Source organism: Pavona decussata, unplaced genomic scaffold (genome assembly GCF_977016875.1).
Source record: "Pavona decussata unplaced genomic scaffold, jaPavDecu1.1 SCAFFOLD_198, whole genome shotgun sequence".
NCBI lineage: Eukaryota > Metazoa > Cnidaria > Anthozoa > Scleractinia > Agariciidae > Pavona > Pavona decussata.
The window spans coordinates 292,652-319,752 of NW_028145606.1; the positions used below are offsets into that span (position 1 = coordinate 292,652).

At 38.7% G+C, this 27,101-nt stretch overlaps 2 protein-coding genes across 3 annotated transcripts in view; one reads left to right on the forward strand and one right to left on the reverse strand.

The window, feature by feature from the left end:
- The window catches only part of LOC146461409 (uncharacterized), a 212,028-nt gene that overhangs the window by 44,809 nt on the left and 140,118 nt on the right, over positions 1-27,101 (forward strand). The window lies entirely within an intron of this gene.
- The window catches only part of LOC146461413 (mitochondrial sodium/calcium exchanger protein-like), a 32,689-nt gene continuing 7,107 nt past the window's right edge, over positions 1,520-27,101 (reverse strand). The window contains exons 3-17 of one of the 2 annotated variants that reach the window (XM_085086786.1): positions 21,514-21,566; positions 20,214-20,271; positions 19,639-19,753; positions 18,730-18,897; positions 17,137-17,226; positions 15,984-16,139; positions 14,957-15,043; positions 11,148-11,284; positions 8,568-8,700; positions 7,923-8,044; positions 7,251-7,328; positions 6,291-6,366; positions 5,573-5,653; positions 4,418-4,482; positions 1,520-3,099 (exon numbers count right to left, since the gene is read on the reverse strand). In XM_085086786.1, the coding sequence (XP_084942912.1) occupies positions 2,917-3,099; positions 4,418-4,482; positions 5,573-5,653; positions 6,291-6,366; positions 7,251-7,328; positions 7,923-8,044; positions 8,568-8,700; positions 11,148-11,284; positions 14,957-15,043; positions 15,984-16,139; positions 17,137-17,226; positions 18,730-18,897; positions 19,639-19,753; positions 20,214-20,271; positions 21,514-21,566 (1,602 nt within the window). In that variant the 3' untranslated portion in view covers positions 1,520-2,916. Of the gene's footprint in view, positions 3,100-4,417; positions 4,483-5,572; positions 5,654-6,290; positions 6,367-7,250; positions 7,329-7,918; positions 8,045-8,567; positions 8,701-11,147; positions 11,285-14,956; positions 15,044-15,983; positions 16,140-17,136; positions 17,227-18,729; positions 18,898-19,638; positions 19,754-20,213; positions 20,272-21,513; positions 21,567-27,101 lie in introns of those variants that run through there. The other variant, XR_014857377.1, reaches the window with a different exon arrangement.

A 27,101-nucleotide genomic window follows, 5' to 3' on the forward strand; every position in this document is an offset into this window, starting at 1 on the left:
TCTAACAGATCACCGAGTGTTTTGTCCAAGCCTTGCCTTAAACCAAGCATTCTTTTGAAACTTGGACCAAAAATATAAGCTACGCCTTTGCTAGTAGGTCGTTTAAATTTCACGGAGTTGGAGTGCTGTTGCTATGGCAATAACCTAACGCTTCAAGAGGACAAAACTTTTCAATAATAATAATAATAATAATAATAATAATAATAATAATAATAATAATAATAACCTTTATTTACCCTTGGCAGTGTAAATCTTGTGGGTAGATCTTGAGCAAACACGTTTTCAGCACCATTTGACGAAGAATTCGAATCTATCTTTCACTGATCGTACATTTGCTTGTTGCCAACGTAGTCAGCTGATTCTTGAGGTGCTCCGTCGGTGGCAGATTGAAACGAATGTCTTGTCGACTTATGACTTATATCAGTTTTAATTTTTTTTTATGTTTATTTTAGTATCATTTTCTTACCGCGTGCAGGACCGTGGAATATCTGTAAACTAGCCGTGTGGCTAAGCATATTCACCACGTGAAATAAAGTGTCTTGTCTTGTCTTGCCAAACGAGTTGATACACTCGATTGCACAAACGCTGACACCTAAAAAGCATAAACCATGAACGATGAGACCCAACGGGATTTGTGGGTAGTTTAAAAATTGGCCCTTGTTGGCCAATTTGGACACTTTAAGGAAAGCTTGGACAGTTTCCATCATTCACCACGTGCAACTAATTTTGGTTATCAACCGTCGCACGAGAATAGAATATTATGCAAATAAATTAAGTACACTTATTAGTTATACCCATAATTGTGGAGGCACGGTGGTGTAGTGGTTAGCACGTCGGACTTTCGATCTGACGCGGTCGGAGGATCTGAGGGTCGTTGGTTCGAGGTCTCTTCATTGCTGTGTTGTTTCCTTAGGCAAGAAACTTTGCTCCACATTGTCTCTCTTCACCCAGGTGTATAAATGGGTATCGGCGACATACTGCTGGGGGTAACCCTGCGATGGACTAGTTTCCCATCCAAGGGGGGAGTAGCCATACTCCTAGTTGCTTCATGCTACACAAACCGGGCTAAGCTCCGGCCGTGTGGGCCACTTAGGCTCTTGTGCGACTTTATACCCATAAAGCCATTGGGTCTCATCGTTCATGGTTTATGCTTTTTATGTGTCAACGTTTTTACAATTGAGTGTAGCTGGATAAATTGCCCACCGCAGTGACATAAAAGCTGACGTTTCGTGTGTGAACCCTTCGACTGACTGGCGTGAATCGGATACGCTCTGACGAAGGGCTAATCCTCGAAATGTTAGCTTTTGCAACTCTTTTCAATGGCAATTTATCTCATCGACTCGGTCGATAACACCAACCATTGCCGGATTATCGAGGTGCACAGATGTAATGACGCAGAACAGAAAACTGGACATTGAGAAAAAAAAAATTCCAGGCGCAGCTGTTCTCTGAAAGAAAAAACTGGGGTGATATTTTCCGCCAAAATGGCAGAGCATACATCCATCAAAGACGCGTTAGAAATTGTTGAACATTTTTTATTTGATAATAAATTTTTTTATGTTTTTTTTTAATGAAATACTAGAAGATGAACGTCTTAAATGAATGATTGAGAGCTGTCCAACACATACTTACGCACTCATTTGTGAAGAGAAATATTTTAGAACTGTATATAGGTTTTCTACCTTTTTGTTTTATTGTAATCCTACAAGTCTCCATTACGAGTGTCTCAATATTGATTGAAACCCACGCTATTAACTTAAGATGAACTGTTTTGTGGTGAAAAGTGATTAGAACTACTGAGATTGGCTTTCCGTTGATTGTCGAAAGTAACGACATTTCCTTTGCATTTGCGTTGGCACCAGTTGACACGGCGTCGGTTGAGTTAAAAAAATCTTGCAACAGGCACCAGCCAATCAGAACAAACATGCCGTTTTCTAAACCAATCAGGAAGAAAACCGAAAACAATCGCGTCTGGCTTTCGCATTTTTCCCGCGCTTAGCACCGGTTGCGTGTTTTCACTTTGAGTTCTGATTGAATCATTGCGTTAAGTTTGTTGTGATTGGCCAGACTATTTTAGTTGGTTTCCCTTACAGTTATTAGAATGCAGCTCTACCAAACCTTTCCACCACAGAACCGTATTAAACTACTGTACAAGTAACTGATAAAATTTCTAAAGCCGATTAACTGGATGTATTCGGCGGCGACAAACGATCTCACCGAGTAAATAGCTACGATTATCTTTGAATAAATTATTCTATTTAATAATTTAAGCTGAAAAATATAGTTGCTGGGCAAACGCATCAAAATTACTATCTACAGAATTACATTATGGTACAATTAAAATTTGACGATAAAAGGTCTTTTCTTTTCAGTGATAAAATTGAATTATATTTTAAGGTCTCTAATAATTAGCTGTACACAAATTTCAGTTATTCTTTCCTTTCATTTGATTATAAAAATAACTCAGAAAAGTAAAAATAAGAACAACCGTTTTGTATTACGATCTGATGTAACAAGAGAACCATTCAAGTGAGACTGGGATAAATGACTTTTTAAGGCTCGGGCCTAACAAGTAAGAAAGTTTCTACAAGTTCAACTATAATTTAGATATAAAACTTTTTCCCTTTACTTCTCATTTCCTACACGTATCTAAATCTACTGAAAAGCTAAATAAAAAGTTAAAAAGGACTTCAGGCCTCTTTACTCAGTATGTATGAAAAGAATCGATCTACACTAATTTTCAAAACCTTAAAATTATGTACATCTCTCATATTTATCTGTGCCAGTATACAGTATAGCGATTACTTTTCCTGTCCTAACCTACTACACTTGCCCTACACTTTCTTCCACTATACCGTAAGACTACAAGCTGATCATCATATATCCTATCCCACCCCACCCTCACGTCACACGTCATCAGATGTGCTTAATTTCAGCCACTATAGACGTGGCTAGGTAAGCCAAATATAGAAGCATCAGGTACACGCCATATATCCGGGGTACTTTGAATCCCACCAAAGGAATGATGATAGCGGACGAGCTGAGACTGGCGGCGAGGAATCCAGCTGAGATCACGTATTGATTATACCTATGACGTAACTGAGCAGAGAAAACAACAGAGCAGACCGTTAACCTCTGAACAAACGAGAATAAGCTCTTTGAAAGCATTTAGGTGTCAAAACCAAGGATTAAGAGGGAAACAAACCTTCTCAAACTCATTAATAATTCATCAAGCCAAAACAAAGCAAATCACTACCGTGAAGGAGGTTTATAAATGTGATCTTTTGTGAACTTTTTCTCGGTGTTTGGAAATAGGAGGAAACACTCTTCCTCGTGTTTGATATATTACTTAGCGTGTTGTTACACGAAGCAATTTTTCCTGCAATTTGCAGCGCAACGACGACAGCAGCCATGTAAGACGCGAGAAAAGCTAAAGAGTACATGCCACACGCCACATACTATTACGTAATGTCGCGAGAAGTAAAACAGCACTCTAATTTCCCCGCAACCGACATTTTTTTCGTTGCAAATCAAGTTGCAAAAGGAAGGGGGGGGGGGGGGGGGGAGGGTACCGCAACGGCGTGGCGTTGTAAGTTACAGGAAAAGAAGCCTCGTGTTACAGCGACTTTAATCAATTCTACTTAAAATTCGGGCAGATTCAAACTCGTGTTAGAGAATGCAGGTAAGTCGACAAAAAGACAGGAGTGGTCAAACGAGAGCGAGCATTCATAGGCTGCTAGATTGAAACTGTTGACTTGTCTAATACGCCTACATACCCACCGTTTTTCACATCCAAGTTCGCAACTTAACGTTTCAAGGTTCGTTTGTGCCATTCTTTCCGATTTTTACGGTATACAGCACGAACACGCACAAGTTGCCCTTTAGCTGCACCAAAAGATGATATACAGTCAACTCCCTTTATTGCGGACACCCTCGAGACCGCGAGCTAGTGTCCTTAATAGCGAGAGTCCGTAATAACGGGAATTTATTTCAGTAAAACGTCTGTAATTTATTTTTGCCGGGGATTTAGCTGCTGTCCGTATTATCGGGATGTCCGTAATAGCCAGGGGTCCGCAAGGCGAGAGTTGTCTGTAACTCCTACTCATCTTAAGGTTACCGTGTACCTTCAGGGGTGGCTTCAGTTTAACGGATGTAGCGCCTCTCGGTTAAATCACAGATACCCAAAACCCTATATCAAATTAAAGCTTATAGAACTGGGTATTCAAATATTTCACTGCTTTTCTAATTGATAAATTCCCAGGTTTTCCGTAAAGTCGAAACTTGAAGGTCCAGATCGTCGTTCGAGAGTTCCAACTCAATGCGATTTTTATATTTTGGAAGTTTGTTTTTTTCCCTCCAGGTCAGGATCCCAAAAGTGACTAAGTCAGTTAATTCTTTAAGACAAGTTAATACTTACAGGTATTGCATCTCCACGTGATATGGTAAGCACTGTGCATGATATACCGATCCCTAACAACATATCTGCTGGGAGTTAAGAAAACTATTTCTTAAATAAGATTTTCGCAGAGGACACAAGAGTGTAGATCAAAATGGTTGCTTTTCAAGGGTAGATCTTATTCTAAGCTTACGGGTTGGAAGACCTCAATACCTCAGTAATTCTATTCTCACTGTCTAAATAGCCACGAAACTAGCCTGCACGCTACGCTGGCATGTTTGTAACGCCTCAGAGTTTTAAAGTCAATGCCACCCGTGTCTCGTGGGACTTCATCTGCCTATTTAAGCAAACTATTCCTCCTCTTTGGTCCTTCTCGCCAAGTTACGCCATTCTGTGATTTCAGGATGTTTTTTATCCACCCACCTCCCCTTCGGCGACGCGTTCTACCTTTCCTTTCTCTGTCTTACGACCCTCTTTCTTTGCAAAATCTCGCCGGAAATAACTTAATTCAGCAAAGGCAGTGAGTGGTTGTAATGACAGTGAAAGTGGTTTACTATCTATCCACCTGTGTCGCGTTTTCCCATGGCGGGAAACTTTGACGAACACTCGCACGTTCTTTTCACTTGACCTTTCCTAAACTGAGAGATTGACGAATGCTTGTCCATTTCCCTCCCAGAATCTCTCTCCTCCGCAGAGACTAATTCATAAAAAAAAAAAAGAAAATAGGAAGAAAAATAAAAGGGGGCGCGGGGGACCATCGTACCCCGCGCTCTACGTTATTTCACTCTCTCCAGTCCCTTTTTTGTCTCCGCTCGAGCGAGAAAGAGGACACCAAACACTTGGATACCCCAATACATTCTACATCGCCCAGAATGTGGCGACACATCCGGGACTTTTTTGAGTGGTCGGCGCGAAAATTCAAACCATTAAGGATGCCAGACGCTCAGACAAAAGAAAATGTGGCCTAAAACCGGCTAGCAGCGCTCACGCTCAAAGTAAAACGGAAATGTAATACGCTATCATCTAAGAATATTCACAAAAATATTTTCAGCCTAACATCGGCAGAAAAATAATATTCAGCCTGGGCCGGAAAAACAATATTCTTATATAAAAAAAAGGTCCTAGGCTGGTATGTTATTCTAAGTTAATCCTGGGTAGTATTCAACAAAAAGATACTAAGCAAAGGACCGCCAAAGCAGGCAGAAACAGCCATGCGAGAAAATCCTTGCCTAGCCATGGTTGGATTGGACACCAAATCTGCAAAACAAACAGACACACGTTATATTTGATTCACTCAAGACAATCTTTGTTACCTAGAGGGAGTGGCGATCCTGTGGTACATTCCAGTATACAGGTCAGGTTATCAATCAGAAACTTCCCTTCTTCTTTGAACTTGCCTCTAATAACTCAAAAGCTAACTACTGGTCCCAGATTTTTTCAATTTGTGTGGTGAATATTGTTGTTGTTGTTGTTGTTGTTGTTGCAAACTCTTGAGTCTGTGGATGAAATTCTAAAGTGTGACCATTCAAATGAAAGCTACTGAGCAGTACTTTTCTGTGGTGCTGGTTATTATGCTGTACAAGGTGATTCTAACTTTTGAGTCTGTGGATGAAATCCTATAAAGTGTGACCATTCAACTGAAAGCTACTGAGCAGTACTAGTGCTTTCCTGTGGTGCTGTTTATTGTGCTGTACAAGATGGTTTCAACTCTGAGTATGGGGATGAAACCCTGTAGTTTATCCAACTGTTTCACCATGGTATTTTTGGGATAAAAGATGATCAAATTTGCACTTTGGCATCTTTCGAGGGCAAATGATGTATGCTAGCTGTTGGTTACAACAGATGAAACTTGGAAAAAAATTTAAAACAAAAAACAAAACAAGATTGTACTCACCACCAATGCTGTTACCCCAAGCAAGAAACGTCAGGCCAAGAATGGCATCACTCAAACCAAACACAATTCCAAACGTCTGAAAACCAATGGGAAAATTTTTGTTCAAACCAATGCACTTTTCTCCTAGAACAGCCACGGTCCGTGGGACTGTTTCTTTAGTATAAGGACGGTGCCTACTAATACAGAAGTATTTTTGCGTAGTTTATGGCTATGCGGAAAAGCAGATCTTAGCAAGGGCTATTGGAATCCAAAAAGAAAATTGGGGGTAAACCCGCTTTCTTTGAGATAATTAAGCAACAATAATTCTAAAAAGCTGTAAAATATAAAGGAATGTATGGCGTTTTTTTTTTTACAAATTGAAGCCTTATTATCTCTGAAAACTGCATGGTTACCCCAAATTTTCTTTTTGGATATCAAGAGAACTTGCTGAGTTCTGCTTTCTCCGCATAGTTTTAAACCACTTAAAAATATCCCTGTGTTAGAAGGCACCACCCATAGGAAACTCAAGTATCTCAAGATGCGCAGAACGGATGCGCAGTAACAAAAGTAGTCACCTTCCATAATAGGGACCTTAGGCAGCGATGACGTTAACAGCAATGAGAACGTCAGAAAACAATAGGTTTAATTACCAAAACACTGGCTCTGCATGTGCGTTATAAACTTTGGTACAATTCTTTGTCATCTTCTGCAAAACAATTTCGTGAAATGACCACATTCAAGGTTCTATGGAGAACATAAACCCATGATGATTAATTCTCCTTTCTCTTTCTGAACTTTAAAGCCGCCCCTTTCACGTTAGCTCCTGGATAGTTCAGCCACATTTCACAAATTAACTGAGTAGAAACCATTGCGAATTTATTCAGAAAACACAAACGTAATTTTTAAGTCACATTTCCATTGGTGTCATCATCGTCTCCGCTTAAGGTCTGTACTGAAAGAGCATTGAGAAACATACTGCACCTGAAGCAAGTTAACAATTTCATTTGCAGTGGTGTAGATCCAGATTACTGAAACTGCGAATGCCAAGTAAGCAAACAGCTGGAAGAAAAACAAAAATAAACAAAGTGAAGAAAAAACTGTAAATCCCTTTTAATTCCAAAACCAAGGATTGAGTCCTCCTTAACAGCTTAAATATCCACCAAAGCCTCTGACTCCTGAAAATGAAAATTATTTAACATTATTATATCTCTAACCCTATTATCTCTAACCCCATTCTATGACCCTGTGATGCTTCTGTACTACTAAATTGCTTCCTGTGTATTGATACTAACATTTTCTTTTCGTTTTTGTTTGTGCATGGTTGCCTGCGCATACCACATACAAGCTTCTCTGAAAATAAGCACCCTACCACCCCCCCCCCCAAAAAAAAACCTGAAACAAGATACAAGCCACCCCCTAAATCTCAGTTGCCATGACAAACTTCTGACACATTCTGACGGAGCAAGTCACTGTCACAGGAACGCCGAGCAAGAAAATGTGAGCAAGCACATAGAATGCTATTGTTTTGAAAATTCATTTTAAGACCATTAAAAACAAAAAAAGAACAAACAAACAAACAAACATACCAGGAACCACAGAAAGTAATAATTATTGATAGTCAAATGGTAAATGCAGGCCATAGAAGATACCTACAAAGTGAGCACAAGGCCGTTTGTCACTTCTAGTTACCATGCCAACAATAAGAGCCAGAATGATTCCTGCACAGAGTGCTAGGGCCCAGGCAGGAAACCTTCCACCAATCAAAATATGGCTACCTAAGGGAAAAAAGATTGGTAACCATGGTTATTTACTTGTCAACTAATGTGAGCTAATCAAATTTAATACCGTCATATAGTGAAGTGCATTTAGTTTACAGCCAATCCACGTCATGTTTGACCAGTATTATTAAAATCTGAATGGCGTTTTGAAATTTACATGTCAGTTTTGAACATTGCCAACGAGATTTCAGAGTTCCCGTAGAAATTTCCCTTGTTTATTGATGGTACAAAGCTAAGAATTTTTCTTTACATTACAGCATCAAGTATTTCAAGGATAACAATAAATTATTGTTTCCGAAGTATTTTGAATCTTTTTTTTTTTTGTTTCAGTTAATGGGTCTTTTTTGGAAAGATTTCCAGAGAAATGTTCAGCATTCCATTCAAATGCTGGACATTCCAAAGAGGAATTCAAATGTTCATTTCATTCTCTGAAATACTGGTCACGTGTGACATGGATTGACTGTAAAGAAATTTAAAATTATTTTAAAACCAAAACAATAAAATAACAAATTCTACCAACCTTTTGTTGCCATGACACCAAACACTGGCATTGTAATGCAGTGAAGAACGTTCAGCCATTTGTTCCAATTATGGTCCTCTTTGTCATAGTCCACAACCGGAATGGTGAGATTAAGAAATAATACTGCAGGAACCTGAATGCAAAGTCACTAATGTTAGCTTAGGATGCTGTTCAGCCTGCCCCCAGTCTTACTCCTTCGTGATGTTCAACAGTCTAAAGCCGGGAACACACCTGGCGATTTTATACGCTGATCGCCGCGATCGGCAAAAATCGCCTGGTGCAGCGATTGCGATTTTCACAGAGTGCCGCGATTGCGTATAAAATAGCCAATATCTGGCAGGACAGATATCAGCAATTAAATTTGCAGGCATTTGCCAGGTGTGCCTGTTCCTGCAATTTTCTACACTCATTGCTGCAAATCGCCAGTTAAGTCAACCAATCAGGCTGGGCGATTTTATCACATGACTTTTCAAAATTCCCCTTGATGGAGCCTGGGAACAAGGTTGAAGTGCCACACATCGCCGTGATGGGTGTATAAAATCGCCAGGTGTGTCGCCGGCTTAAGAAGGAAGCTATAGAAATGGCATCAAGGGGCATTTTGAAAAGTCATGTGATAAAATTGCCTAGCCTGATTTGTTGACTATAAGACTATATAATTATTAGTCTTATATTAGGCTTAAAAACATCTGACAGCACAGACCATGACCCAAACCAAATTAAGTTAGAAATTTCTAAGCGTGCTTTCTATTATTAAAAAAGTGCAGTTATTGCGCTTGATGTAGGAAGAACACCTCCTAATACGGATTTGAGTAGAGATTTTATAGGACTTGTCGTGGATGGGTCGATGGATCTTGAGACACACATCTGGGATCCCCCGCAGATTTTTTGCAGGGGTGGATGACATCACAAAGAGAGAGAGCCTGGGATCAAGATTGGCCTGGGCCTGCGAGTGACATCGAACATACTCTCTAATCTATGATTATTACTAGTTTTTAACCCATAATTTTTAGCATTTTTTTACCTTTTTAACATACAGGAACTACTGTTCTTGGAACCTACCACACTCTGGCATCCCCCACAGCTTTTATTGCAGGGGCGGATGACATCACAAAGAGAGAGAGCCTGGGATCAAGATTGGCCTCAGGGCCTGGTTACATCGAACGCACTCTCTAATCTATGACTATTAGTTTTTAACCCATAATTTTTAGCATTTTTTAGCTTTTTAACATAGATGAATTACTGTTCTTGGAGCCTATCATCTTTGTCAGTTTTCTAGTTTTATGTTTCTATATTTTAGCTTTGTTAATTGTTCTTATTAATTTATTTAAGTTACTTTACAGGGTCCAGATTGATAGAAGTTGTACAATAAAAATTATTGAAGTGGTTACCCTGTATAAATTATTATTATTATTATTATTATTATTATTATTATTATTATTATTATTATTATTATTATTATTACGCGGGTTGACGTAGTCAGCCAGCATCTTAAATTCGGGACTGCATTCCTTTTGTCGTCTAATGGGAGTCAAAAATTGCCTTGTTTTTTTTAACTTTCCCGTATCCCGTGCCCGTCCCGAAAGAATTGTGTGATTTTTATTGGCTGTAACTTCGAATCACGTGCAAGTCAGGTTGGATTGCACCATAAATGTTCATTTCACCAAAAATTTGCATAATTTTGTTTACGACGTCACTGATGCGTGACATGGCACTTTCCGCGGTAAAAGCAGTAAATCGAAAGAGTATAAACTTCTAAGAAGCACTCGACATTTAACACGGTGGAAATTGGAGAGTTCCTGGCAAAGGAATCATGCTTTGTTTGACAGTTGTAGAACCACGGTGAGACTGAGAAGACGTCATTTATAAGCTTACGTTATCGTAATCACTAATGGAATTCCAGTACAACTACAAGGGAAGCAACATAACGCGATCATCGTGACTCAAACTATTCCATTAGCAAGGATAGTTTTATCAATCTGCGAAGCATACAATTGGAATAAATGAATCAGCATCAAGCATCAATGCCAGGATAGGCATCTTGTTATCTTTAGTCCATCATCATCTGGATAGAACCCTAAAAAAAGTCCCTGCACACTGGCAAAATCTCTCATCCCCAAAAAAGACCACCATAAAATTTTACTACATTTTAATTACAATTGGCCCTCAATTCCTCATCACGATCCCAATGTTTTATCTGCTGCTTTGTGCTTTGTTTGCAATCCGATGAATGGGACGCATTCAAAGGCAAACAGGCGAGTATTTTGAATGCAAAAAAAGGCTTTTGAGAAATTTCCAGCACTTTTTTAATGCTTCAAGTTGTTATATATACAGTATACATGTATATATTGAACTAAAAGAAACTCAAGAAAAAAGTTTTGTGTCATATCTCCTTTAACCATACTAGTTTGTCAAAAGCATGGACTATGTAGAAAAATTTATTAAAAACAATGCAATTTCCCGAGGCCAGTTACACCCATTACATGTACCTTGTTCCACAATGCAGTCACAGGCTAGCTCATTTACTAGGATCATACAAAGTTGACCAGAATGCATGCAAACTTTAAAGAGAAATTATCTTACCTTACAAATAACAAAAACTTTCCAGAAACAACTGCTTTGACTCCATTCCTCTCTGTCAATGGGTTCCATGCCCTGGAGGAATTTTTTCCATGCACTGATCATTTTAGGTCTTCCACCCAACAGAGGAATTCTTTCAACTGAGATATGAAATGAGAATTACATTTGTTTAATTTAACTTAATTTGTCAAATGAATGCAACATTTCAAGAGCTGCAAGCATAACCATCTTACGCCAAATTCAGCTCAAAAGTGCCTGAATTTTTGCCTGTTGCTTTCAATTTAGCCAGAGAACACTGCTCTCTGTTTTCCACTGGTTTATGCTTGGTTTTCAGGAAAAAACGAAACCAAATATATATTTAGTTGATGAAAGAAAAGCAAATAAAGAAGCCAAGGTGATGAGCTGTTTAATATTGCCTCTCATTGGTCACAGCGTGAACAATATTTAATTTATTTAAATTATATCCCAGAAATAATTCTTATTTTTTTTTGTATAAAAAAAGTAAGTAGTGAAGATACAACTGCAGTTAGTATTGTAAATAGTGTATTAATATTGTTAGTACTGTAGTATAGTAAGCATATATTGTACATGTAAGTACAGTCAGTACTGTAATTATCACATGGCCTTGCGCAGGCTACTGGTGTACACGAGTGTAACATGATGCGTACGCATGAAATTGGTGCGTTGGCGCATGCTAGATTTTGGTGCGTAAGCGCATTTTGATGCACAGTTTAGGCACATTCTAGGCACAGTTGTGGCACAGTTTTCGGAAAGCTTAGGCACAGTTTAGGCACAGGTTAGGCACAGTTTTGGCATAGTTTAGGCACATTTTGTGCACATTTTTCAGTAATAAAGAACTGGTCTGTGACCGACGCGTTTAATTTGCCGCTAATATTTTTTCGGCACCGTGAAAAGGGAAGAAAAAAATGGAAGCGAGAAAAGCAAACAAGAATTGGATTTTTTTTATTTTGGTTTGTGTATAATGGAACTTGAAACATTATATTTAACACTATGTAAAATTTTACGGAAAATAAAAACGCTTGCGGTTTATCAATTGTTTACATTTTCGGTACCTAGCAATAAATTTAGTGAAAGCAAAAAAATTCAGCTCTCGATTTTTCTGACAGTTGCAGGGATTTAGTTATAGTTTACAATTAACCCTAAAATAACGGAAAGTGGAAGAGTTCTTAATTCAGCACGAGTTTGTTGCCACAAGTACAACTTGTACATGTACAATGAAATGAACAGCACATTTTGTTTTGAATAGATAATTTAATTTGATGAAACAGCGATTTGGAACTCGATCGGATTTGTGTTTTTCCATTAGTAAAAGCATTTTACATTTTTGTTAGAGTCCGAAACACAGCTAATTTAAGAAGTTTAACACTATGAACCCGAGCGGTATAAATATCTTGTAATTTGTTTATTCACAGGACAAATCGCGTTTCATGTAATGCGTGGTTCAATTCTACCTGTTACCATCCCCCCCCCCCCCGGGCACACCCCCGGGAAAACTCGGCCCGTCTGGCCCGGGGGCCGGGAATTTCCTCAAGCGGTCTTGCACGGGGGTAGGGGGCGGGGCAAATCGAAATAACTTCTCACGCAAGGACTTATGGGGTGACAATGGCGGCTAACTACGCGAAAAAGGCCACGTTTTTCGCTGGCAAGTCCATTGAGTACGTTAGTGAATAGCTGGACCAGAGTAATCTGTCGAAGCTGAAAGCTCTGTTTGAATTTAACTGTTATTGGTAATTTGTTGCAGTTTATAAAATGAAAATATATTTTATTTTATCGATCTGATGGAGGCGATGTGATTTATATTTTCATTCACTACTTTAAAAGCTTATCCCAGAGCTTGATTTGACGTAAGTATCCGAATTTAGTAGCTTTATTTCGTATATTCAAGGCTGTTTCATTTTTATACTTTTATCTTAAAGGCTAGGTATAAGCTTTGGGTAAATGTTTCGGTTCCCAGATTTGTTCTCAAATTTTACAGTTGGTTTTCTGCATGCAATGCGTACGCGTTGCTTCGAATTCAACTCGAATCTGCGGCAATCAGCTTTAACTTCTTTAAATATGTATACGCGTTCGCTCTAAAAGTTTAGGATTTTTCAGGTTCCTGGTTTTGTTTAAATAAAGAAATAAATCATCAAAACAAAGCAGTTTATTTTTAGTCCATGTCATGAGTGCCGGGGGTGGGGAATAGGACGTCAAGTACACAAATGCCCGGGGGTGTGCCCGGGGGGGGGGGGGGGGGGGGAGATGGTAACAGGTAGAATTGAACCACGCATAATCAGACACTTGTAAAAAAGACTAGTTAATTAATGCGTCTTCCTGAACCGCGGAAAGGATTGTCAATTTTTACGCTTGAAAATTGAAATTACCTATACTGAACTAAAATGTTATACTCACCAAATGTTTTCTTTTGTGTGATTTAAATGTTGTCTTGAACGGTAAAGCTAAAACAAATTATTGCGGGCCACCCCGCGTGCGTTGCGGTTTCATTTTTCGGCTCCTCAAGCGACAGTACACTATTTTGATTGTCTTTTTGCAAGGTTCTCCTCGCTTATTCTTGCGAAGATAAGAGGATTAAAAGGTTTTTGAAAATGCCTCATCAGTCTTTTAACAAAGGTAGCATCGTAGAATGAATCAACACGAACACACTGCACGAAAGCAGCAAAAGGTCGACCACAAGGCGAAACTCGTAAGCTCGACTTTGGCACAACTTAGGCACAGTTTTGGCACAGTTTTGGCACACCCAGCGCACAGTTTGGCACAACTTTACGCACACTTTAGGCACAACTTATGCACAGGTTATGCACACCTCTTTGTGCTGTGGCACATTCAGGATTTCGTAATTCGCGCTAAGGCACGCCGAACTGTATTTTCGGTCTCAAAAATCACAGTCTGATCTTGAAAACTATATTGCAATTTAAGGACAAGTTCTTCAAATTAAAAAACAATACCCTAGAATGGAAGCTCAACTTATGAGCATTTGGAATGTGTTTTATTTGGATCTCAGTAAGGACTAAAAATTCAGCAAAGATGGTCTGAAAAAAGTTGACCTCGTCGCTCACGATGAAGGTAAATAATCAGTCCCCTTGCTGTTTGTTACTATAACTTACTTACTTTTTCATTCTTAGACACAGTTTTGGAGAAAAAAAAATTTCGACATTCCCGAACCGACGACTGAGATCGGGGTACGAGATTAGGAGATAATGAAAACTCATAAGTTGTTTTCACTTAGGGAGAAAGCAGATTTGTTTTCTATGACTTGAAGCGGAGAAATTAAAGAATGTGCCGATCAGACTGCAAATGTTACGCGTGGCCTTCGAAATAGTCGTATTTTTCACCATTGTGACGTTATTTTCTCTTTTCACAAAACCTTTCAATGAAAACACATTCCTCCAACCAGAAGCAGTCTAGAAACTTGAAGTCTGTGCCAATTTTCAATTTGATCCAACTTCAAATTAATTATTTCACAAAAGTAAAACGAAGCTCGATTTTTGGTAGTGTACACCAGTAGCGTGCGCCAGGCCACATTTAGTGTAATTAGTGTTAGTAGTGTTTAGTATTGCATTAATAGTGTTATGTAAAGCTAATTCTTATACTGTTCATGATTTTCTTAGTTTTAGTTTGACACACATATCGCAAGGGTATTCTAATATAATCCATATTCACACGAGCTTGCAAAAGTAAAAAAAAAAATCCATAGAAATTTAACAAAGTGGTTTTCTTACTGCAAAACCAAAACCAACCTTAAGCTTTAAATATGATAAGAGGATACAAAGAATGACAGCCAACTGACAAACCTGAACTTGAATTGCGTCTGCTTGCCACGTTTGGGATACTATGAATAGCTGTAGCACAAAATGTGTTTTCCGTTGCAAACAGAGCATCTGTGAAAAAATAAAAAAACAGTATCCTCTGATAGTAAAAACGTCATTTAACCCTTTCACTCCCAAGATCTAAGTCCGGTTGTTCAAAAGCCGATTAACATTAATCCACGATTAAAAGTTAACCAAGGTTTTCTGCTCACTTGTTAAAATTGTTTTTAAACTCTTATGTTAAGCTAGTGCTAAAGAAAATTCAAAGTCAAAACTGAGGGACCAAAATCCTTTTTGAAAAATCTTTATTGTTGTGTAATTAAACTCCAACCAAAGTTGTTGTTAATCCAGGCTTAAAACAACTGGCCGGCCCTGAATGTTAAATTATTCTCCTGACTGACTGCCATAAATTTTTTTTGTCAGTACACCCATTTTAAACTCACTCAAAAATAATGCTTGCAATCTGTTGAATCACACTTTATTTTTGCTCTAAATCGCGTCCTTTTTTAAAATCCAACTTTTTAAAAACCAAGTTTCCTGAAGTGGATAAATAAATATCCTGACTGACTGCCATAAATTTTTTTTGTTAGTACACCCATTTTAAACTCACTCACAATAATCTTTTACAGTTGATAAGATGGGTGCAGGTATTCGTCCATACTAATCTTAGACTAGAGCCTCCTTTCTGACTTTTCTAAAAGATTGTAAATACTTAATAGTTAATAATAATAATTATAATAATTTACATTTGTATAGTGCAAACCTCTATATGGATATATTCGGTTGCACTTCACAATATTGTTAAAAATAGGATTATGTTAAGAGCAACTAAGAGCACAAGAAATTATTAAAAACTACAAGCCCATACAATCAAAGGCAGCAATTACCAAGTCAATAAACTAGTTAAAAGACGACATGAATAAAAATCTATTTAAAGGCTAAATTAAAGAAATGAGTTTTAACAGTAGTCTTGAAAGTGTCCATCATTTGTCTTTATGTTGCACAAATGTACCTGATAATGTGTGATCAAGAGGTTCATTAAGGTGTATGCTGTCCTCGTGAACTTTATTTGATTCTGAATTAACAGTGACAGATATCACTGACCCACTAGCGGCATCCATCATTTTCCTTGCTGCAGCATTGCCACGCTGAGACTCCAAAAATTTTTCTGTCAAAATTGTAAGAAATACATCGTCGGTATGGAATGTTTGTTTTTCTACAAGCAGAATGATCAAAAACGTTTGTGTAATGGAAAACATGACACAACATTCATAATTTTGATAAGAAAATAATTATCAGGACTAATAATTTCATTATTGTGGAGTTCCATTGTTTGATAAAGCTGCATGTCATCATATAATCCTGAGGTTCAATTAAAAATTACCAGGAAATAATGTTTCAAAATATAAGTTTCATTCACTACAAAATGTTCTTACTGCAGGTCAGATGAATCAATGGTACACTACTGGACATTGGCAAGTTAATTTTTAACCTCAAGGTTACAGTTACAGTAACCTTGAATTAGCTTAAATATTGTGTTATTAGGAGGCATTTCGCAATGGCCAGTAAAAAATATACCTTCCATCTGCAAGTGGTGTTAATAATTATAGTCAATCCGCACGTCACACGCAACCAGTATTTCTGTGAATGGAATGAATATTAAAATTTCTCTTTCTGTAATGTCCGACATTTGAATGGAATGTTGAACATTTCTCTGGAAATCTTTTAAAATTGCATTTACTGAAAAAAGGGACTTGGGAAATAATAATTATTGTTATTCTTGAAATACTAAAAATGCTGTACGTAATGTAAAGGAAAAGACGTCATAGCTTCATACTGTCAATAAACTAGGGGAAATTTCTACAGCAACTCTGAGAAATCTTGTTGGCGATATTCAAAACTGACATGTAAATTTCAAAACTCCATTCAAATAATTTTCAAAAATACCGGCCACGTGTGACGTGGATTGACTGTAACATCACTAGCAGATGGAAGGTACACCAGGATCAATTATCGATCATAATATCAACTGAAACTTACTTGCACTTCTAAAGTTCATTGATAAATGATGGAAAAGAGAAACTGCCTACTAATACAACAATTAGGAAACATGGATACACGTATGGCAAGCTGTATTTAAACTGCTTATAATGACTTAAACTAACCTGTTGCGGCTAACTTTCTTTTCCATCCTTGGTAGATGAAGTGGGCAATGATTACCACAAGAATGTATGCCACATAAAATACCACAAAACCTAGATACAATATTTGTTTACGTTAGTTTTGATAGGAATGATGTATTAATCAGTAAGTGACACAGGCATACTTGGAAAAAAATTCTGAGTGCTCCTATCAGGAGTCGAACCTAAGACCTTCTGATTACTAGTTCGGATGCTCTACCACGTACTGTCAGCTACAAGAGACTCATGGGATCTAAGGCCATTAAACTTGGTTCATGGGACAAACATCCTGCATACTGCTAGGATTGGAATGTCATGTGTGGCATATGGGCAATGGAAATAATGTGATCAATGGAATATGTTAAGCCTGGTGAATAAATAAGAATAATTAGTTTTGTTGTTTATAAATTTAGTATGTAACTTATAAATACAGCATTATAAGTAATAAGTAATAAGTAATATAAGTTTAAGTAATAAGTAATATAAGTAATATTAGTAATAACTATTAATAAAATATTAGTACTTAGTGTAGAGAAATAGCAGCAAGGAATTCTCTTAGAAGCTATAAGACAGTGCTTATTACATGATCATGAGGATTAAGCAAAATAATCGCTTTTTATCCAAATCAATGTAACAATCATTTTAAATTTAAATAAATTAGTTAATTATATTGCTAGTCAGAAATCCCATTCAAGCAACCATTGTAATATTTGTTAATTTGGATACTGATCCAAATTAACTATTAATTTTGATACCGATCCAAATTAACTATTCATTTGTATACAGAAGATATTTTGAAATAATATATTCCTGACAAAATCAGCATTTTTTTTTACCCTTAAATAGTACACAATATAATTTAATAATAGGTAATACGACTACATGCTTGTTATTGTTATTTCCAAATTGGACAAGCATGTAGTCCTATTACATATACAAATAGTACAAAGCTGCTGCCTAACAGTAGCCTGTTAGTCTGGGGCACCCAAGAAAATGCTCTGGGTGCCTACATGTTTTGCAGCAGCACCTAACACTTCACATGTTGGGCTCCTAACATCTCAGCTTTTGGCCTTGTGGGCTTCTTGAAATTTTTCCTAGGCAACAGCTTTGCAATATAAACTCCTTCAGGTGGCTGATATATTGGAGGATGATGTCCATGCAAGACTGAAAAAATTGATCAGCTCTTTGAGGAAAACTGTGAAATGTTGACAACAATCTTGGCTTCTTTTCTCTTTCTAAATAGTGCATACTATGTACTGAAAAGCCAGTTCCTACTTTTAACATCAAAATTTAATTTTCAATAATTGATAAACTAGTAGCTGGAGAGCATTTATAACCCTTTAAGCCTAAATAAACACTGACCAGCATCAAATTTCTCCTTGTAATCAATGCTGATTCTACCCCTGAGGTCATGAGAATTAAGGATGTGATCACCCAAGACAAAATAAAAACTTCTTCTCTCCAGTAGTCTTTTATAAGAAAAGAATGAAGACATTAAGATAGGTGAATTTTGTTCTTAAATATATTTAGGATTTTAGGGTTGAGGTACATTATAAATATAAAATTTATTTACTGTACCTATTGACTCTCCTAGAGTTATGTTCTCCTTATACAGGGTGAGAAATGTCCATGCAACAGCTCCCAGGTAAAATAAGACATCTCTGATGAATGGGCGAGTTGTCAATGTGACAGTTGAAATAAAGGATATGACACCAACCACGACTGTTGTAACAAACATACCTGCACCTGAAACAAAGGTAGAAAATAAAAATAATACAAAAAATGTAAAATAAAATACTTAATCAGTTGGGCCAAATACACTCATTAAAAAGAAGGGAATGTACACTCATTACTCCCCAGCTGTCATAGCCCTGCTATGGACAACTCTCCTAAACATAAACTAAGACATGAACCAGTAGTTGACCCTTGGATGCAGCTGAGGGACAATGGAAAGCCAGTTGGATCCTTGTCACACACAAACGCTACATTTAACCTTGCATAAATTTTAGTTATGAAGATGCTTGGCAATGAACACTCAGTAAAATTGTATCCAGGCACTTTATTAATTAAAGAGGGCTTTGACCATATTGGACAATAGGAGGAGGGAACCAGCTAGAGCAATTTTTGGTATTGCACTTAATTTTCTTTTCGGAGGATTTTTATTAAAATCCTGTACTTGGGACCAAAAGATGGGCCAATTGAGGTCACATTCCTTTTTACTGGTCAATTACTTCTGTCACTAAGAGACACAGAATCTACACTCGTGTTCTGGTAAAAATTTTTAAAGTCAGATGCCCTAGTGGGGGAGGGGGGGGGGCGGGGGTATAGATGGATCAAATCCCCCATCTCTGCCTGAGTCTCCACACCCATGTCCCATACCCGCCCACCCCAATTTGACTTAGCATTAATTTGTTGGTTCATAACCTTGATTTCTGAGAAAATTACTTAGCTCACATGACCATTTACAACCAAATTCCAACATCTTACCAAAGAGAGCCTGTATTCCAAGTTGTACTCCATTTTGACTTTTGCTGTGAGACAAGGCTGCCAAAGCACTGAAAATGTCAGGAGCACCATTGCCATAGGCTAAAAAGGTCACTCCCTTAAAAGTTCATGCAACAGTCAAGGATTTTAAATTAAAAATCATGTTAAGATAAGAACAACGTATATAGAGGTCCCGAGTTCCAGTTGTTGACATTTTGGAATCTCACATATGCTGGTTTCTGGATCAGTCATCTACAACAACTTAATTAATATGATTCACTCTTACTTATACCATTTCCTTATGATGACTCACAACTGTAATCATGATCAACACATTTCAACACATGACACATTCTTGTGCTTTAATGGTAATTCCTGCTAAATAACACATTCATATTTAACCATTCATGAGACTGCAAACATCACATTTCACCTATGTTGCGAATAACAGGCTGCATGGTTCACATAGTTGGAGTACTGTTATATAATGCAATTTAGCAACTTATGTGGCTCTTGAATAGACACTGTAACACAAAATATACAGGAAAATCAAAGTAAGATAAAAAAGCAAAGGATACAGCTATATTCTGACTTAGTCCGATTGTCTTAGAGATCACTGTCAGGGAAGGACAGAAGCTGTAGAAAAACATGACAAAAATCTCTCAATAAAGAACCAAGCACCACCTGCAGTTCAAGGAATGACATACGGTCTTTCAAAAAAACATGTGTCAAGCAAAATAACTTTTTTTATAGTCAATTTCACGGGTCTTTGGCAGCCTCAATTTTTGCTGCAAAACTGTCAAAGACTTTCAATTCCTTGCCAGAATGGCTAAGTAAACCTCAACCAACTTTGCAAAAAAAACAAAAAAATCCTAGACTGGCAATCTTAAAGTCTAATTTAACACCCACCCCTGCTTCATAACATGTGATTTAAAAATGTTTGCACGCTACAAATTTATTTGTTCTGTAAACTAAAGAGAGTTTAGACTAAGGATATGTTTTCACTGGATTTGCTCATATTATAAGTGCAGAATCACTACAAAAAAAAAAGCATATAATTTTACATTTTCACATTACCATGTCTGCGTGAATTAGCTCCAACCTACTTGCACAGTCTATTAATATTACAGTATATAACTCAACCAGAACTTTGTGCCCTTCAAATTCTGTTTTAAGACTGGAACCTGTTTCATATTCCATGAAAAGTTATGGATACAGAGCTTCCTCAGTCTGTACATGTGCCACTCCTCATTATGGAATGAACTGTCTCCACATGTGTGCTCACCAGAGAACATTTCCATTTCTTTAAATAAAGCTAGGCTTCCCCCCCCCCCCCACTTATCTTTTAAGATCTTCTTAAGAAAAAAGTATATTAAGTTTATAGTAACATAAGTTATAGTAAGTTATATCAAGTAGATGATTTTAAAGGGCTTACGATATAACAGCTTATTGTATTAAGTGCTATAGAAATTCTATTATTATCATCATCATCATCATCATCATTATTATTATTATTATTATTATTATTATTATTATTATTATTATTATTAATTAAATTTATCATTATTATTACCAGACAAGTAATAATCAAAGATTAGGGATTGCATTTGATGATCTCCATCCCAGGCTCTTTGCCAAGTTATTGATGAAGTCATCCGCTCCAGCCTGCAAATCTGCGAGGGGATGCCAGATACGCATCCCAAGATCCATTCATTGATCGATTGACTGTCCCATACAATCTCGACTCCAATCTGTATTAGGAGTGCATTCTTTCTACGTCAAATATTAAATGCAATTATTATAATTGTTTAATATAATTTATTCACAAATTAAAGCAAGCAAATATTGTAACTGTCTTTTTAAAGTCTTTAAACTTACTAGTCATCTGCTGTGAGTCCCAGAGTGATGAAAAGAAACACCAACCACAAAGCCTGAATGTTTGGAAAAATAATCAGTGAGTGATAAAATAATGTAATATTACTTGTGTTACAATGTATTGTAGCGGTCTCGCTCAAGTTAGAAATGAAAGTCTCGCTCCCGGGTTGTCACACGCGCAGTCGAGAATACCAAGCCAAATTAGGTTACGATTCTTTCTTTATTGTTCCTTCGTATTCCTATTCTTGTGGCCTCAGGGCACTTATCGAAGCGGTCAACTGAAATGATTACATTAAGAAATTACCTAAATATTCGTTTCTTTTATAGCTAAAAATGATCACAATCCAAGCGCACGTGATATTGAAAAGAACTAAATAAAACAGTCAAAGTCTAGCGAAACTAATGGAATAGAAACATAACAATGTAATCTTAAACGTAAGTAAGTTGTCGCTTACCAACGTTCGCGGGTCTTAATTTCTTCGGAGAATTTCGCTCTAACTTGTCTTCTAGATCTTGATCTCAAGGGGTCTTAGTTTTAACTGAAAGGCGAGCTATGGCCTATGCCTATCTATAATGCGGTAATCACGGCGGTAACATAAATCAAACCACAAAATATTTCGCGACATATTTGATTCCAACGGAAGCGGTTACATGGCTCCCCTAAATTAATACCTTAATTTACTCTAACCACTATATCTTATTTGCAAACGGTAACAAAATTAAATTTTCTCACTGTTCATCTTATCTATCATCTTAATGTTCATGGTACTTATTAAGAGTTCTCTGATGGCTCCTCGACGGGGATTCCCGGTCTTCACTGATCTTCTGAAATCAGCAGCACTAGCTTGTGGATTGGTCTTTCCAGCGTTGACAACGGCTGCCTTCTTCTTCCGTCTGGTGTCAGATTTGGATTGCCAACGTCTAGCATCACCTTCCGTACCAATCCATCCTGGTCTGGTTGGGCCTCAATAATACGACACATCTTCCACTGATTTCTTGGAGTATCTTCATCCTTGACTATCACGACGTCATTGACTTGAAGATTTTTCCTTGGTCGGGTCCACTTCTGTCTGGTTTGTAACGAGAGAAGAAATTCTTTCTTCCACCTGGCCCAGAATTCGTTTGTTAAATGTTGAACCCGTCGCCACCATTTTCTTGAATACAGGTCAGCGGATGTGAATTTTCCTGGTGGGGGCAGGACCACCTTCGTTTTCAACGTCAGGAAGTGATTTGGCGTGAGTGGTACTGCTGTGTCTGATGATGTGGTACCTTCTGCTGTTAGAGGTCGGCTGTTAACTACTGCCTCTGCCTCGCACATGAAAGTCCGTAGAGCTTCGTCGTTCATTTGGTGGCCATTTTTCTCTAGTAGGGCGGAGAGCACACTTCTCACGGTTCTTATTTGGCGCTCCCAAATTCCACCCATGTGACTAGCGGTGGGGACGTTGAGTTTCACCTCGAACCAATCACAGCTTTCTTTTAGCATCTCTTGTTTTACTTTTTTTTTTTTTTTTTTTTTATTATTATTATTCCAAACAAAACACTACTTACAAACAAAGTACATTACTTTTAACATTAGTTACAAATCACTTACACTACAATACTCTTTTACTTTCACTTTTTTTAACAGATGTAAGGGAAAAAAAAGAAAAGAGGCGAAAGTTTCATTAAAGCAAAACAAAGAACATATAAACACATACAAAACAAAATAGTTTTTGCAGTGAGGCTTGGCGTTTTAGCTAAGAAAATCGACAAAAGAACGCCTTAAACAGAGAAAAAAAGAAAAACAACAACAACAAAGACTTATAGCTTACTAAAGTGCGATAAAACTTCGCTTTTAGGATGCGCGGCGTCGGTGCCTGTTGTTTATAATCAGGACGTCGTCCGCATTAGCCGTTATTAAAACTGAATATTTTGAGAGAAAACACGAAGCAATATAATAAAGAAAATTTATGCACTTAAAATAAACAAGTGTTTTCCTAAGTCGGCTGACATTGACCGAAATAACAATGCTTATTACCGATTACTTTAGAGTTCTAAGGCTTTTCCTACTGGCCACAGCTTACCTCCAACGAAAAGTTTATCTGGTTGCGCCTTACTGAAGGCCGCGGGAATTTTATTTTCCTTCGCTTTCTTGAAAATGGGCATTTGCTTTTTCCTCCTCTGGACGATTTCGCGTGGTAGGTCTTGGTACATCTTGTAGTTGCTGTCTTTCAGACGCCTTCCCAGTGATAGAATCTTTTCGCAGTCTTTGAACCTCAAAAATCTGGCAAGGATAGGTCTTGGCTCATTCTCTTTCTTTTTTCCCAGTCGGTGAACTCTTTGGAATTCCACTGTCATCGCGTCCATGTAACCCAACTCGGTATCCATAAAGTTACGGAGGACCTGCTCGGCGTCTTCTTTATCGCTGCCATCTTCGAATTCGTTAATGTTTTCAAACTTAATGTTCTCCCGCCGGGAGTACGCCTCAAGGTACAGGTTCTTGGTTTCCAGCTCTTTTATTGTATTGTTTAATGTCTGGTTCTCTGTCTCCAGGTTTAGAAGCTTCGCATTAATGTTGTCGTACTGTTTATTGATGCCTTGGAGTTTTGTCTTGTACATTTCTTCGGCGAAATTCGTACTCTCTTTCAGGTCAGAGATATCTTTTGTAGCACCCGCTTGGAAACTTTCTAGAGCTTGGGTTCTCGTTTCTAGATTCAACAGAGTAGCTTCAAGATTTTTTACCGCCCGCTCGATGGTGTCGAGTTTCTCGAGCTTTTGAAGTATTTCTTGTAGCGTATCTTGAAACTTTTCCCCCATGCTTGGTGCCACTACGGTGGATTCGTCGATACCTCCGTCGTGATCTTCTTCGCTTCGGGGTTTCTTTGTATCTGGTGAATTGGTGGATGAATTGGAAGACCTATTTCTTCTCTTCTGTGTCAAAACCTCGGGTGATTCAGCCATAAAGTGTTCAGAAACTAAAGGCTTAGGCGGACAGTTTGTCCACGCTGTCTACTCGGCTGCCTTGGGAGTCTCTTGTTTTACTTGACTTTGGTCCATTTCCGCTAACGCTTCCTTGAGCTCTCTTCGTGCTCCAATGAAATTCGAGCCATTGTCGCTGCGCATCTGACGCACGGGACCACGCCTACATATGAAACGGCGAAGGGCGTTGATATAGGAGTCTGTTTCCAAGGAGTTGGCAACTTCTAGGTGAATGGCTCTTGTTACTAGGCATGTGAACAATACACCATATCTCTTGAGTTCCTTGCCTCCTTCTCTCACGTACCAGGGTCCGAAATAGTCCACTGCGCAATATGTGAAAGGAGGGGTAGGTGTTAATCTGTCTGCTGGGAGATCTGCCATTTTCTGTTCTTGCACCTTTGCTCTAAGCTTTCTGCAAGTGACACATTCATGGACCAGCCTGGAGACTACTGAGCCACCGCCTATGATCCAGTAGCCAGAGGAACGAATTTCGTTGAGTGTAATTCCTTTTCCTTGATGTAGAGCCCTTTCATGGTAGTGTCAGGCTAGAAGCTTGCTAACGTGCCCATGTCCAGGCAGAACAATGGGGTGCTTTACATCTTGAGATACGCTAGCTTGCCTTATTCGTCCACCAATTCTTACTAGATTGCTATTATCTAGGAACGGATCCAGACGGGAGAGTGGACTGGCTCCTTTAGGTTTCTGAATCCTGGGTCTTGAATCATCTTCTCTAGGGGTTTCGTAATCTGTAGTTATCTTCTTCAGTTTGCTCATCTCTTCTTTAAAAGCTTCTTTTTGCACGTGTCTTATGATTTCTTGTTCTGCTTCTGTTAACTCATCGACGTCAATCGGACAATACTCGCGCGCTGCGGATCTTGTCTTCACTCCATCCATAGTTGCCTGCTTTCCGCGTGTTCTTTCTAGTAAGATCTTTTGGTACCGCAAGCACAAAGCAACGGCGCGTTTTGCTCTGAACCAGCTTGAAAGGTATTCCAGCCGTTGAAGCAGGGTTGGGTATTGCTCTTTGTTTGTCGTACAAGTTGTAAAGGTGGATGCCTTCCTTACTTCTTTATCGTCAGGCTGCAGGGATTTGGGCACACTCCTCTCTAAATTCTTCCAGCTATCGTGGTGATTCCAAAGGAAAGAAGGTCCTCGTAGCCACCTCGAAGGCTGCAGGAGGTCTTTGGGGCTTAAACCGCGCGAAGCATCGTCAGCTGGGTTGTTCTTTCCGTCAACGTACTTCCATTGTTCGGGAACGGTGCATTCTCTGATCTGCTGAACTCTGTTTGCAACGAAGGTGTGAAACCGGCGTGCATCATTGTATATGTATGCCTGAACTACTTTGCTATCGGTCCAGAACACTTCTTCGACTTCTTCGTATCTCAGCTCTCTGCTCAGCATCTCGCTAACTCGGACGGATACCAGGGCGGCTGTCAGCTCAAGGCGCGGTATGGTTATCGGCTTCAGAGGGGTAACACGTGCTTTACCCATAACTAGTGAGCAGTTCACTGGGTTTCTTGTGTCCACCAAACGGAGATAAGAACACTGGCCGTATCCTTCTGTGCTAGCATCCGAGAAGTGATGTAGCTCGACTTTCTTGAGGTTGTCCATTTCCTTTAATTTGAAACATCTTGGGGCTTCCATCATCTCTAGAAGGGGGAGTTCATTTCGCCACATTTCCCACTGCATCCGTAGCTCGTCGGGTATGGCGTCATCCCAGCCTATGCTTTCCTTGCATAGCAGCTGCAATATTCTTTTTCCGCGTAGCAGGAAGGGGGCTGCGAGACCAAGCGGGTCGTATATCGAGCTTACTGTTGACAGGATGCCACGCCTCGTCAGTGGTTTATCCTTTAGGGTAATACGGAACTTGAAAGCGTCGTTCTCAATGTTCCATTCTACGCCGAGCACACGTTCGGGAGGAAGTAAATCGCGGTTCAAATCAAGTTCCTTGATCTCCTTTGCGCGCGACTCTATGGGTGTGGACTCGACAACTTCTTTACTGTTAGACGTGAACTTGTGGAGTCTAAAGCCTCCTCTCATGCACATCTCAGTGCCGTTCTTGATCAATTCAATGGCTTCTGGTACGGTTGGGACTGACTTAAGCCCATCATCGACATAGAAATTCTCCTTAATAAAGGAAGCTGCTTCTTTTCCAAGCTCATTTTCACCGTCATCAGCGGCAGTTCTTAGGGCTAAATTAGCACAGCCCGGAGAGGATGTAGCACCGAATAGATGTACCGTCATTCTATATTCTGTTGGCTCCTTTGAGGTGTCTCCTTGTTCCCACCAAAGAAAGCGGAGAAGGTCACGATGTTCCTCATTGACGTGTACCTGGTGAAACATGCCCTCGATGTCACAAGCGAATGCCACAGGTTCTTGTCTGAAACGACACAAGACACCAACCAAGGAGTTTGTCAGATCAGGGCCTTGTAGTAGATGGCGATTAAGGGAATGTCCTTGAAAATCTGCTGAACAATCAAAGACTACTCGTAGCTTGTCGGGCTTCTTAGGGTGATACACCCCATGGTGCGGAATGTACCAAACTGTTTCATACTGCTCGGGGGCCTTCTCTGCGTGGCCTTCTTGGAACATCTTCTGCATAAATGACACATAATCTTCCTTGTATTTTGGGT